Raw genomic sequence first — 14942 nt, forward strand, 5'->3', positions numbered from 1 at the left:
TACCAGTCCAGTATTTTTGATATATGTACACTTGTATATTTCAACATACGTTACACAAAATAGAAACATTGAATAAGCGCACAGAACACATAACAGGTGTAACCAGTGAGCCAGATGAATTGTGAACCATTTTACGACCTCATCAAACAGGCAGTCTGTGACGTCTTTGTTAAACCTCGCCATAAAATACGGAAATACGATTTTATTAAAGTTTAAAATTCATTTGTAAATACCATTTTCTCATGAAACAAGGAATTGGAAATCAGGGTAACCATGGTTGTTTGTAGTGTCACTTTCACACGAGAAAATTCGGATCGGCTGAAAAGTAGGTCATTGTCTGAATTGTTTAATGAGACTAACGTTTCGGCTTGTAACGCCGCTTTCAACGGTATTCCAGGTATATGAGGGTGTGATCGTGATGCAGCTCTCAGACTTTAATCACTTTGTCGAAATCCACGAGCATGGGTTTGCTGCTAGATCTAGAACTATATTCGAGTCGAACCCGGATTCCAACCCATTATGACTTTCTGGCGTGCCCATGGCAGCAACTATGCACAGCGAACTTTGGCGACTTTGATCACTCCATTGTCTCCTTTAACACCATTTACAACTATAAACCGGGGTGGTGGGGTAGCCTAATGGTTAAAGCGTTGGCTCGTCACGCCGAAGACCCGGGTTCGAATCCCCACATGGGCACAATGTGTGAAGCCCATTTTTGGTGTCCCCCGCCGTGCTGTTGCTGGAATATTGGTAAAAGCGGCGTAAACCAAACTCAGTCAGTACAACTATAAACCACAGCTGTACCCGACGCAGAAATGTGGCGAATGGACACAGAAACCCCCCAACTACTGCATCCGGAGAGACGCACAAAAATACCAAGAGAGTTCCTACAGCGCATCACAAAGTACGTATCTGTGGTCACAATCACCACTGTCATCAGACCGTGACCACTGTCCACGTGATCACTGATTCATTCCAGGCTCTTGAATAATTATTTGAATGTACACTACTACACCATTTCAACACTATACAGGAACCTCATATATTTCCAGCAAGAACCCGTAAAGTGTATTATAAGTCAAGGTTAAACCCTGTGTAAACATTAAACTTAAGGATTCCTAAAAATAACAGTTTGACCTTAAACTTTATATTATACTTTATTTGCTTTCTGATTAATATATGTATATTATATTACTGGAAACCTTTTTCTATCAAACATAATAAAAGAATTGAATTTCAATGTTTTATTTTCTTCAGATTCCTGTTTTGTATGTCGGCAGGGGTTTGCTGGTATCACTTGTTTCGATGTATTCCGGTTATATCTTTCGAGTCCTGATGCGTTTCTACAGGAGGTATGCGTGATATACGAAGGTCTAGAGTCTGCCCTGAGTGGAATTTATACCCGAACCGGTCCCCAAGAAACACTGGGTAAAGAAATGTGCGTGTGATATCGGAATGGTCGTACACATTCCGGGAATCTCGGCTAATTCCGCTACCTACAAGTCAGCAATGGAGTGGTGATATATGAATCGTCGCTGAACCCTGTCACGCCAAATCCTGCCGCATATAGTTCTCAGAACGCTACGGCGATTTTGATGACAGGTTATTCCGTGTTGAATAGGTTTAAACATTGATTCAAAGATACCTGAGACATTGAATCATTATAATCGTTCACGTTGATAATCATGTGCACTGTACACGAGTCCCCCAAGCGAAGGCTGAGAATCTCTTCTACGGAGACGAATCGAGTGGGAGATAACTCTGTAACTAATATTACTTCCAGATTAGGAAGTAAGAGTTAGCGCCCTTTGAATTGTGACTGCAGATTGTGCACCCTCCCACCCTCCTTTTGTGGGCAAGAAACCTTCCTGTCTGCACTATATGATGTTTCACCTTACTTAATTGCCACTTTCGTCAACAGACATACCCATCATTTGGCTGTCTGGATTAACACACGCAACAACGTGTCCTGTGATGCACATACCATTAATATTGTCGGGCTGAGGTATACCCTTACTCTTCCTTTCACTTTGTGAATGTGTTGGTCACTAATACAGTCAATATTGCTGATACATTCACGGTCACTTGACAACAGACACGATCAGGAAGTGCATGTCCTTCAGTTCCCTCTCATGGAAGCGGTGCTCCCCCTTCGTGACCCGGGCATGCCGGTAGGGGGCGGCAGTAGGGTGTTTGGCGAGAGTTGTTTGGATGTGTCCTCCACCTTCACCTGAAGAGTGAGAGGGTCGATCTTGGCCTTCCGGAACGTCCGAGAGTATTTGGCGTAGCTGTCTTCCTGCTTGGCCAGCGAGTTCCTCAAGTGTTCCCGCGAGTACTTCTTTATCTTCTTGTCGCCCGCCAAGAATTCCCTGAAGAAGAGCACGACCGAGATTAAAGCATTGTTTGTCGAACATGGATACTCATACGGATATGGAATTTATTTATGACAACAAATGCAACGTACTGGTGATGTATAGAAACGTGGGTGAGTATGGTTTTACGCCGCGTTTATGAATATTCCAGTAATATCATGGTGGGTGACACCAGGAATGGGATTCACGCGTTGTATCCATGTGGGGAATCGAACCCGGGTCTTCGGCGACGAGCTAACGCTTTAAACACTAAGTTATCCCACTGCCCTTCGGAAATGTGGAGAAGAAGGGTTATATACACGTGGATAATTGATGTTGATAAATCCATGCAACTATCTTCTTTGTTCATAACGCTGCCCGCAGCAGTATTCCAGGTCTATGGCAGCGAAACCGTAAGTAATCGATTCTGGATAAGACAATCCAGTGAGCGATATTCTGAGCAACGTCCAGCTATAATCAACCAAGTCAGCGAGTCTGATCACCTGGGCCTAGATTTTCGAAGCTCTCTTAGCGCTAAGATAGTCGTAAGTGCCATACAATAACATTAACTTACGACAATCTTAGCGCTAAGAGAGCTTCGAAAATCTAGGCCCTGGTCCATTCGGGTGCGGTTTACGGCCAGCACAGGTTGCTTGGAGACTGTTCCAAGCCGGACTCACCACCGGGTATTGGCAGTCAATTCACCAAGTTTGAAACGTTCTATGTTAATCTCGACCAACACATTAACAAATAATGACCCGATAATGCATAATCGAGCATGAAGACGATTCAAAACTCAAAAGCGGCCTACTGACATCGCGGAAAAGTAATTTTACAAAACGAGCATGAGTTGGGTTGATTACGTCACTGGAAATGAGGTGTATGTCATGGCATGAGTGGTCCAAGTCACGTCAACACGTACCATTTGTGGTGTTTATGGAACTAGACACTTTTATACAAGTCTTGAGACAAAAGAATACTTCGGTATTCTTGAAACTCACGATGACCTGCAAACAATGTACACCTGGGCCCCGTTGCACAAAGCAATCTTGGCACCGTCACAAGTCTATGTTACTATAACCAGGGAGACTAAGATTATCCCTTGTATAACTTACGATCGTCTTAGTACTAAGGCCGCTTTGTGCGAGCGGTCCCTGATGTTTTGTCAGCATCATAGGTAGACAATGATCAGGTAGATAATGTTTGTGATGTGTAAGATTACCAATCAAAAGAATGGCCTTCAAACCAGGTGTATTTACCAGTTGTATGCTTTCTTTCGTACGTCAGTTTATCAGATGGAATTACTTACGCAAGGTCGATGGTACCGTCTCCATTAGTGTCCATAAACCGCATGATCTTGTCCACCACGGACACCGTGCACGGCAGTCCTGCTTCCTGACAACAACAATAGCCAACAATTAGCACAATTACTAGATGGTAATCGAATACATACTAATAAATATCTGCTAAATCTATACTACTCTAAGTTTAGAGCCACCTCAATAGTTCACATCACTTTACAAGATCAACCATAGTAATATGAACGAACCAGATGGTCCTTTACTTCGTGTGAGTAGTATATAATTTCTGAGGCTAGTCTACAGCCTGTCCGGATATCTCGAAGTCAAGCACTTTCCTGGGAAATTATTCTACACTCGAAATATCGCATCATGGTATTTCTGTTCAAATAAATAAGGTTTAACTTTGAGATCACCAGGTTGGTAATGAAGGGTAAGTTTTAAGATACTGGTTCTTTGTTTTTCAGATACTGGTCCTGGGTTCGGATTCAGAATTTACACATTTTCCATTCCTTGTTTATTAATATATAACGCGTACTCAGGACAGTGGCAAACACCAGCGACAATGTTCCCTGACAATAAGAAAGGTCGCTGAACTGAACCCCCTCAACAATGTTCAGAAAGGCAGCAACGATTTTACTTCATAGGAAACCAATTTTAAAGGAAATATATTTAAAATCAATAGAAAATACATGAAACTGCATTTATTGTTATTATTTTTTACCTCACCCCCTAAACGGGAGAGGGGATAACCCTGTATGGGTAAAGAGAGTGGAGCCTATTTTGGTGTCTTCACAGTTAACATCCTGGACGAAATTGTTGAAAAGTACATACCTTAAACAACAGGAAGAGTTCGTCTCTCGTCAGCCCGTCGTCTTTGTCCTTATTGATCTTCTCGAAGAAGTCCCGGGCTCTGTTCTTCTCCTTCAGCAGGTACAACATGTGCAGGGGGTCGATGTTATACGCCTGGGGCTTCTGCAGCTCTTTCATCATCTCCTCGCGAGTCTTCTTCGTGATTGGTAGAGAGACTTCGTACGTCACTTCCAGGTAGCGAGATTCCCGGATCTTCTCGAGAATACCCTCGAACTCCTTGTCGACCACCACGCCCTGAAGGAGGAAGGAGATGTCAGATATGTTTATATTCGTTCAGCGAGGTATAGTGGACAGAAATATTGCTAGGAAGATAACGCCATTTTGTTAATTTTCAGCTCCGTGTATCACAAACCCTTACAGAGCGAATGACTGCTTATCACGATTTCAGCTGTTGTCCTCAAGCTAGAGGCCATACAAGTTATACAATTCTTCACAACGATGCCAGATGATTCTTCATACGGATGTCAGAGTGAGTGAGTTGGGGTTAACGCCGCTCTTGAGGAGTATTCCGGACATATCACTGCAAGTCAACCAGTGGTGATGCTGATGTCAGACGTTTACCACGGTAGTGAAACCCACGGCCAAGAGTTTAGTGACCTGATACAATACCTGAATTTGCAGCTCCTAATTTTTGGAATATTTCTAGTGACTGAATTCGGCTAAAATCCGTTTTTAACCGTACGTTATTTTCAGTTGTGCAGGTACAATGTGTGAAGCCCATTTCTGGTGTCCCCACCCTGATATTGCTGGAGCATTGCTAAAAGAGGCGTAAAACCATACTCACTCACTATTTCAGTTGTGCAGTTATGTCAGCTAAATGTGGGTTAGAACCCGTAGCTATACGTGTATTGGATGTTTAACACTGTAGTAAAACCCTTGAGCACTTACAGACAAACCAAGAAACAATATCAGGGTGAACCTGGATTAGAACCGACGATCACAGTTTTCTGACAAACAACGTACTCTTGATATGATTCAGTTATAAATCCTGTATAAACCTGTCTACTTATAACATTATTAAATCATAACTTCCGTAATTAAAGTCTTTCAAATTACATTTCTGACTTTTATTTATTTTAAGGTAACATTTCATTTTTATGATTTACTGGCGATGATGTTCCAAGATGATGGTGAGGAAGGGAGGGTCAACATACGTCCATGTGCAGCTGCTGGATTGCTCCGTGAGGATGCTTCAGTATCGCCTCCAGGAGGACACTGGTGAAGGAGGCCGTGATAGGATTGTGGCCAATCTACAAATGAAACACATATTCCACGGAAATAATACACAATGAAATCTTGTTACACAAACCATATTTCTTTCTTGTCTGAGTCAATGAGCTAACTGTTGGTTAACGCTGTGATTCATTTCAGTATACAAAAGGAGAAGTGCTGTTGCCTAGCGACTGAAGCCTTCGCACGTCACGCCAATGATCGGGTTCGATTCCCTACATGGCTACAATATTTGAAGCACATTTCTAGTGTCTTCCGACGTCATATTGCTGGAATATTGTTTAAAGTGACGTAAAACCATACTAACTCCTTTTTACAGAACATTTTCTGCATTTCATCTTTTCACCTTGTCAGGATCAACTTGGAGCAGTTGTGTGAACGAATGAATATTGTTTTACGACACAGGCAGTAGAATTCCATCACAATCACGACTAGGATCTCCAGAAACGTGCCTCATACGTGACCCTTTACTAAAACTGGGTATGGTGTGCGTCAACCAAGGTTCATAATCGGGCCAAGTTAAGATTCAAATCTCGTCAGCTGATCCTAGTACAGCAAAGGGACAACACTCTGTACAGTGGAGTGCGGCTCCTTATATTACGGGACCAACCCTGCTCACCTTGGACATGCTTTGATACAGTGCTACAGTTATATTGCAGTGTGGACAAACGTTCCTATCAGTACATGAAGTGATGACTGTACTCACCTTTAACGTCGTGAGAGTCCGGTTCTTCGATAACCCTTTGATGATTTCCAGTAAAGCTGCAGCACTGATTCGGTTTGAGGATATATCTAGTGACGTAATAGTGTTGTTCTTCATTAGCATATCACCAAGGGCAACCGAACCCTCGAATCCAAATCCATTCCAGGACAGGTTTACAGTTTGTATACATGTGTTTGTCTGGAAAGAAGCAAAATATTTTGATTGATGTAAATGAAAACAACAACTGCAACCTTGAACGCGAAGTAAAAACCCTCCTCAAGATCACCTGGACACCACTTCCACAGTTCCATTCTGGACACCACTTCCACAGTTCCATTCTGAGTGCAATACACCAGGAGGAAGCAGTAGTGTTGGTAACTTACCATATCTGTAGGAAGATGGGGATGGTGAGGTCACGCACAAAAGAAGATGTGACCGAGAACTGTTCTGGAGTATTTTTCATAATTCATGTAGTGCTATCATAGAATGCTCTGGACTATCGGAGCTGAGACAAGTACACCTTTCTACGTGTATAGGAACTAACGCTAACCTCCAAGCCCTTAGCTATACTGATGGCTCCCTTCTGCCTCAGGTGGTTCCAGCTCATGTCTAGTTCTTCCAGATGGCGATTCTTTACTGCAAGACACAACATGGAGAATATAAGCATGGTGACTGTATCTCTGTGCTGCTACCTAGAAACTATCTGGACCTGTCGCAGAGCTATGGGCTGTTCCAGAGCGTTTTCTGAACAAATTCTGTATTCCAAAGTTAAATGCTTTAAAATTAACCAGTGAAGATCCGGGTTAGAATTGGTCTTCAGCAACCCATGCTTGTCGTAAGAAGCGACTAACGGGATCGGGTGGTCAGGCTCGCTGACCTGGTTGACACATGTCATCGTATTCCAATTGCGTAGATTGATGCTCATGCTGTTGATCACTGGATTGTCTGGTCCAGACTCGATTATTTACAGACCGACGCCATATAGCTGGAATATTGCTTGGTGCTGCGTTGAACAACAAACCAACCAAAAACATTAAAAACATGGGTACTGTCTTGGACGTTGAATGCTACTTACCTAATGCAGCACCAATGATCTTCCCACCAGCTTCTCTCAGCTCGTTGTGGGCGAGGCGGAGACGACTGAGTGAGTTGTTTTCCTGCCACAGAGTGAGGCACGTGAGTATGAAGATAACATAACGGTGAGGGACTGTATAGGTTCTATATGAATTGACTTTGAGAAACGTCAATTGCTATTTATTGATAGTTTTAAGAGAAAAGTGAAATACAGAATAATTTAAACGTGATATTAGAACCTTGTTGTAATGTATGCATTTCTCTCGACCCCAACAGTCGGAACCATATTATTACCGACCCCACAAAGCTGTTAGCCGTGTCCCGTTAGTCATATCCCGTTAGTCATACTTAGTCATATCCTGTTAGTCCATATGGTCTGGACCCCGAGAGTCCGTATCCCGTTAGTCCCTACCTGGGCCCCGTTATCCACAGCGATCGTAGCGCTACGACTGTCGTAAGTCTATGTTAAAGTATGGGAGTTACGATCATCTTGGCGCTACGACTGTCGTAAGTCTATGTTAAAGTATGGGAGTTACGATCATCTTAGCGCTACGATTGCTTTGAGGAACGGGGCCCAGGTAAGTAATGACTCCGTAAGTTCGTATTGCCTCTATCCCCACTGTCGTACGTCAACACCTCGTTTGTTCGTGCACTACGAGGGGCGATCAAAAAGTATGTAGAATCACCAAGAAAACGATACAAATGCAGTTATTTTTATGTTGTATTTTTCTACATATTATCTGTCAAGCTCAAGCAATTTGGTTTTGCTATGTTCCAGTCTCACGATCCCCATTTTGTTTGACCTTTTATCTTGGTACCCTCAAAAAACGCAAAATCTACAATAAATGCATCAAAAACTTCAGGAAACAAAATATGCAAGAAATATTTTGTGTGTTTGAGATTGATAGAAGTCCCCTAGAATCACACTTAGATATTAAAGTTCATAAAAAGCAATTTGAAATTACAATCGCTTGTTAAAGTGACTCCCCCTTCATGTTGACTGAAAGAGCTTGTTTTGGAGACACTACCCATCCCCTTTCAGATGACGTAATCATAAGGGCATAGCTTATTCTAATGTTTTCACTTATGCATACATGATGCCAAGGGTTCAAACTAAATACTGAATGGTCACACAAGTGTCAGCTCACAATATATTGTAAACAGTGCCAGCTTGAATATCTGGACACAATGTTTTTGAAAGATTAAAATGGGGGTGTCCTTAAAAAATAGCCCCCGACTAAATATAAATCAGGCAATCCAAATCTTTGACTGTTGATCATGACGGGAAGTCATCCAATACTATACTGAACATATTTTATATGACATTATCTGAGGGCATACCATTATCCAAGAGGTACCAAAAGACAAATCGTTTTTCATTTTCTGCAATTTTGTTAGAAATATTATACCCCAATGTGTTGTGATGACAAATATCTGGTTAACCACATTACCCACACATGTGAAATTTTGGATATGGCTTTGCTAACGATTCCTTCAAAATAAAATGGAAGCTTTTCAAACATTGGACATCGAGAATATAGTTAGGCTACGTACTTTTGATCGACCCGTGTAGCTTTCACATATGTATGTTCGAGAGACTACTGACATATAAGCGGTCAAGCTCTGTGAGTTGGCTGACTGCGCATGTCGTCGGTTCAAGATGGCTTTAATGCTCATGCTCTCAATCATTGGTTTACCTGGTCCAGGTGGGACTATGCGCAGGCAGATGAGATACAGCTGAATGGTTGCTTACTGCGATATAAAAACAACATTCACTCAACCGAAAGCTATGTATACACAATGTTATTTAAAAAGTGGTCAAATGTGACATGATATATTTTGGATTGCTCTGTCTGAGTAAAGTACAGATGCTAGTACTTTTGTTAGACTGAGTCACATCCGGAATCCGGAATCCAGGATCCCAAATATAACATATGTAATATTCACTCACTCACTGTGTGTGCGTGCGTGCGTGCGAGTGTGGCACGGATTTCGTGTTCTCTCACCTACCACTGTGCACACCTCAGACTGAGACAAACGAACCTTGTGTACAGAAGTCTCACCTGTACAGAAGACTCACCTGTACAGAAGACTAACCTGAGATGTCTATATCAGTGACGTTGTCACATCGTCGCAAGAAATCCGCCAACTGACGGATACCGGTTCCCGAGAGTTCATTGTTTGACAAGTCCTGAAACATGTTTATTAAAACCATATATTTTTGTTTCATCAATTAAATTTGTATAATGAGGCTAGGCTAGTTGAAGTTCATATCAAGAACAAACCCGTGAAGATCCGGGTTAGAACTGGTCTTCAGTAACCCATGCTTGTCGTAAGAGCGACTAACGGGATCGGGTGGTCAGGCTCTCTGGCTTGCTTGACACATGCCATCGTATCCCAATTGTGTAGATCGATGCTCATGATGTTGATCACTGGATTGTCTGGTCCAGACTCAATTATTTACAGATTGCCGCCATATAGCTGGAATATTGCTGAGTGTGGCGTTAAACAAACAAACAAACAAACAAACAAACAAACAAACACTGACCAGCACACAAACATTGGTCCTCTTCTCCAGGACTGCAAGGACATACTCGAACTCCTTCCGTCCTACGGTGTTGCCGGACAGGTCAAGGTGCCACATATGTCTCTCGTACTGGACAACACAGAAAGATCTTACAGTAATACAAACAAACATACTTCAAAGTACAGGAAATTGCCAACAGAGTCCAAACCCTGTTCAACTTGCTACAAAGATGTGATTACCGTAAGTCCATGTCGGTGGAAGGGGAGGTAATTCAGTCGTGACGCCAGCACCGCTCTGTTGAAAGGGCCATGTTGCCATAGATAAACATTCAGTATAGGTTAACGATTCATTTAGTCCTTGCATTGACCAGAGACCATATAATTATATGGTCTCTGTATTGACTAACTCTTCATACTACAACAGTGATCATACCGTTATATAAGCATAACAAACAAATTGCTCTTGAATTACCCACTCAGCTAATGCAGTGGATGTGACAAATTAGAATATGCTATTCACATTACAGACACAACACGCAGCCATAACACTTGGCGGTATAATTCAGTAAAGGCAGTCATTATGGTAAAGATATCTACGCCTTACAGTTATAATAAGAAGAGGTAAAACAAGTTTTACCGGTTCAGAAAGAAATATTTATGTTACCTAATCAAATTTTAATTATGCAAGTTTCCATCGACAATATTAAAAATAATCACCCATGCACACTTTATAACGTGGACAATGGTGATAAGAATGAGTGAGTGTGGTTTTACGCCGCTTTTAGCAAAATCACCGCGGGGGACTCGAAATAGTCTTCATACAGTTTATCCACATGGGGAATCCAACCCGGGTGTTTTGCTTTTATCCCCTTGGTTACCTTACCGACCCCGCAATGTGAATGAGTGAGTGAGTGAGCATGGTTTTACGCCGCTTTTAGCAATGTTCAAGCAATATCACGGCGAGGGACTCCAGAAATGGTCTCCACACACGTTATCCATGTGGGGAATCGAACCCTGGTGTTCTGCGGGCGCTTGTGCCCATTTAGCTACCCTACCACCCCGCAGTGTGAATGAGGTGAGATGGGATGGGTCAAGAATATCGCACTTATTGAACGATGTACATGCACCCATGCCTGCAGCTGCTGCTAGCTGGCACTATGCCCGGCCCATGCCAATTTTATTGCTATGGTGGAGTAAAACACAATAAACCTGACTCATACAGAATATACTGACTCTCGACCATGACATTTCCTATTACTATCCCATTAATTGGTTGGTTTGTTGTTTAACGCCGCACTCAGCAATATTCCAGCTATATGGCGGAGGTCTGTAAATAATCGAGTCTGGACCAGACAATCCAGTGATCAACAGCATGAGCATCGATCTACGCAGTTCGGATACGACATGTGTCAACCAAACAGCGAGTCTGACCACCCGATCCCGTTAGTCGCCTCTTACGACAAGCATGGGTTACTGAAGACAATTCTGTAATGGTAAGCCGCGACCGGGGATCGAACCACCCACCTCCCGCTCTCCGTGAAGAGCGCTATCCACTACACCACGGTACAGTAAATTGGGAGGATTGGAAGTATACATCCATTATATTATTTCCAATATAACATTTATTTTTAAAGTTTATTTATGAGTGAGTCAGGGGCATGTGGTACGTGACAGGTGCCGTCAGCTGATGTCACGTGACGTACCAGCAACGCCATGCACAGCGCCTTCATCTCCTTGGTGGAGAGGGCGAAGTCCCGGAAGCACAGGTCTATGGAGCCCAGTTGGCCGACAACTGTACGGAGCTGCACCAGACCAAGACGCTTGCACGCCTTCCTGTAAACTCTCAGAGTCTTGGATTCCTTCACAGTGGTCACAGCCTCTTTCTTGAAGACATCGCTGTAATCTGAAGCAAAATGTTCCATCAGACACGTATATTTACACGAGAAACTATGGAATAACACAGACCATATACTGATATCGGTTACATCACATCCTTTTATATAGTAATAGGATAGGGTCTATATACCTATATGTCTTTCTAACGCTGTTTCTAAACGTGACACGCCCCTGTGATCACATGTACATAGTGAAAGTCGGCGCCACTGTCGTCTGGACCACCAGGGCCCTCAAAACGCCGGTAACAATACGTTTTTATAACAGAAAATATAGTCCCTTGCCAATGAGATAAACCTTGGCCCAATGTTAAACCGGTTTACACGAGAAAACATTCTTCGATTTAAACCACACGTTTCATTTGTTCAGTGTGATGAAAATGTCTGGGACATTGAAGTTGTTCAGATGCCATTTGCAAGATCTGGTTATGGTCCGCCGTGAAGAGATCACGTGATCATGTATTTGTCGCCTGTGACCTATATACACCTTCAATAACATGCATAAACTGATGTGTGTTGAAGGAGAAGTTTGTGACGTATGATAAGACAATAGACCCACAAACACGACCATATTGTATCCCTTGGACGTTTTGTTGTCCGGAGAGAAGAAGAATCATGACAATCGTCATTGTTATTGATTCTCGGGTTTGCGATATCCTCGGGATTTCCTCCCTCATCAATCTTACCGCTGTGGTGAAGCTGAAATCCTGCTTAAATCGTGGGAAAGTTCAGAGAAAACAAGATCTGCAAGTTTTTCAGTTTGGGTAATTTGAGGATGGGTATCAGGTTTTACTTGACAATTTCTTAGTGAATTACTTCACCCGCATCGCTCTACATTTTACTACCCGTGGATGGTCATTCTACATGTTGACATCATTAAAGATGGACAGTATTTCCTCTAATAAGCGTCCAGACAATTATTCTTAAAACGCGTTTCAAACCCGGGGGGGTAAGTCGGGCCCGACATTAATTAGAGACTGGGGCTTCTTAGTTCTACAAGGATGTTGAATAAGCGACATTCCCAAATAAACTTACATACAACAGAAGTATATGTTCTTCATACAGTCCACTAGAGAAGCGTGTTTTATTATGTTGTACGCTGCTTCATACTGGAGGCCGGAGCTTGATTCAGTGAAGGAGAGAATGCATGTATTTTTACTCCGCTTCTATCAATATCTAAGCTATATCACGGAGGTGAGGTGAAATTGGGTTGAACGTCGTGCTTCAGAATATTTCGCTCATATGACGACGTGCATGCGTGTGTATGTGTATGTGCAGCTGCTTGTACTAGCCCAGACTGAAGCTAGTTTTATAGTGCTAGCCCACTGAGATACCATGCCACAGTGAAGCATGAAGATCTCACTCAGACACATTATACCGACTACGAGCCGACCAGTCCTTGATGTACCCATTAATGCCGAGCGCCCGGCAGGGACCAACAAGTACCATATTTTAACGTCTTTTGGTATGACGCGGCCGGGGATCGAACCCGCGACCTTCCGCTCTCCGGGAAGACGCTCTAACCACTACACCACAGAGGCGGTCAAGCTATATCACGACAGAGTACATTAGAAATTGGCTTCATCCATTATACCTATGTAGAAAATAGAACCGGTGTCTTCACAGTGCCTAGCGAACCCTTTCAATACTAGGCTAGGAAATACGGTACAATACACTACGGTTATAACGAACTTAAAGGGACGGCTAATTTTAGTTCGGTATAACCGTGGTTCGTAATATCCATTTCGAGTGAAAAATGAAGAAAATCGACGAGGGGAAAGAAACAGTTCGACATATCGGTCAGTTCGTTACAAGCGTATTCGTTTTAAACGTAGTTTACTGTGTTTAGTTTATATATACTTGATTGTAATAATTACCATCCTCATAGTCCGGTGACACGGTGACCTCGGGTTTCACTACCTCCAACACGGGTTGTGTGAGAGCTCCGTGCACCGTTTTGTCCGCCATTTCAACATCCACAGTTGCTACGGTGACTGCTGAGGACACGCTCTCAACCCATTTTTCTAAATCTCGTGCTTTCTCGGACCTGAGAACGGGCTGTGACGAAAGACTGTTCACCACCCTAGGCATGTCACAGGATACTCCAACAATCAACTGGTCGTAGATGCTTCAAGCATGGCACCCTTCTGTGGAGAAAGACGGTACACAATAGTGAGTGAGTGAGTTTAGTATTACGCGACTTTTAGCAATATTCCAGCAATATCTCAGCGGGGAAGACCAGAAATAGGCTTCACATATTGTACCCATGTGGGGAATCGAACCCGAGACCTTCGGCGTGACGAGTGAACTCTTTAACCACTAGGCTACCCTCACCCTCACCCTCACCCTCACCCTCACCCTCACCCTCACCTCACCCCTCACCCCACCCCAACCCAAACCCCAACCCACACCCCACACCCGTTCGGGACACAATGAATGATAAGACGTCAACATCGCAAGTCGGCTTTGTCGAAATACACATATGTCGAAGTTACACTCGTGCCGAATAGTCGGAATTTGGGCGGACGCTTCGAGCAAACGTTATTTAACTATTTGATTTGGTCGGAATTAGACAAAATCCTGTCCAGTTATACGCTTTCGTAAACTTGATGACGAAATAATCCCTCTGATTCGTCACATGGTCGCCTGGTGTGCCGTTTTGCCAGCCATCGGGAGATTGGTTTGTTGTTTAACGCCGCACAGCAACATTCCAGCTATATGGCGATGGTCTGTAAATAATCGAGTCTGGACCAGACAATCCAGTGATCATTATCATGACCATCGATCTACGCAATTGGTATACGATGACGTGTCAACCGAACCTGGACATCCGATCCCATTAGTCGCCTCTTACGACAAGCATGGGTTACTGAAGACCAATTCTAACCCGGATGTTCACGAGTCTTGCCCACCATTAATACGCCTCGTTAAGCACTGGAGGTCAGTACTGCTACCAGTAATCTCATTACCCTTGAATCTGGATTTATACCACTTA

General features: G+C 43.1%; 1 protein-coding gene across 1 annotated transcript; it reads right to left on the reverse strand.

The window, feature by feature from the left end:
- Positions 1-1377: 1377 nt before the first annotated feature.
- LOC124266240 (leucine-rich repeat-containing protein 74B-like) lies at positions 1378-14029 on the reverse strand. Its single transcript, XM_046701056.1, has 12 exons — positions 13825-14029; positions 11759-11958; positions 10078-10185; positions 9627-9720; positions 9540-9592; positions 7531-7612; positions 7006-7091; positions 6459-6653; positions 5677-5772; positions 4484-4756; positions 3661-3746; positions 1378-2369 (listed from the first exon to the last, which is right to left on the reverse strand). The coding sequence occupies exons 1-12, from the start codon at positions 13913-13915 to the stop codon at positions 2120-2122; spliced, it is 1614 nt and encodes a 537-aa protein (XP_046557012.1). The 5' UTR covers positions 13916-14029; the 3' UTR covers positions 1378-2119.
- Between the last annotated feature and the right edge of the window lie 913 nt (positions 14030-14942).

The sequence above is a fragment of the Haliotis rubra genome, unplaced genomic scaffold (genome assembly GCF_003918875.1).
Source record: "Haliotis rubra isolate DU_JTF1 unplaced genomic scaffold, ASM391887v1 Scf124, whole genome shotgun sequence".
In the NCBI taxonomy this organism is placed as follows: Eukaryota; Metazoa; Mollusca; class Gastropoda; order Lepetellida; family Haliotidae; genus Haliotis; species Haliotis rubra.

Excerpts from the sequence above, each read along its gene's own strand:
- LOC124266240 (XM_046701056.1), bottom strand. The coding sequence starts at position 13,915 with ATGGCGGACAAAACGGTGCACGGAGCTCTCACACAACCCGTGTTGGAG. Across the intron at positions 7,613-9,539 it reads AGTCTGAGGTGTGCACAGTG|GAAAACAACTCACTCAGTCG; the intron begins GTAGGTGAGAGA and ends ACTCTGTGGCAG. Across the intron at positions 7,092-7,530 it reads GATCATTGGTGCTGCATTAG|TAAAGAATCGCCATCTGGAA; the intron begins GTAAGTAGCATT and ends TGTGTCTTGCAG.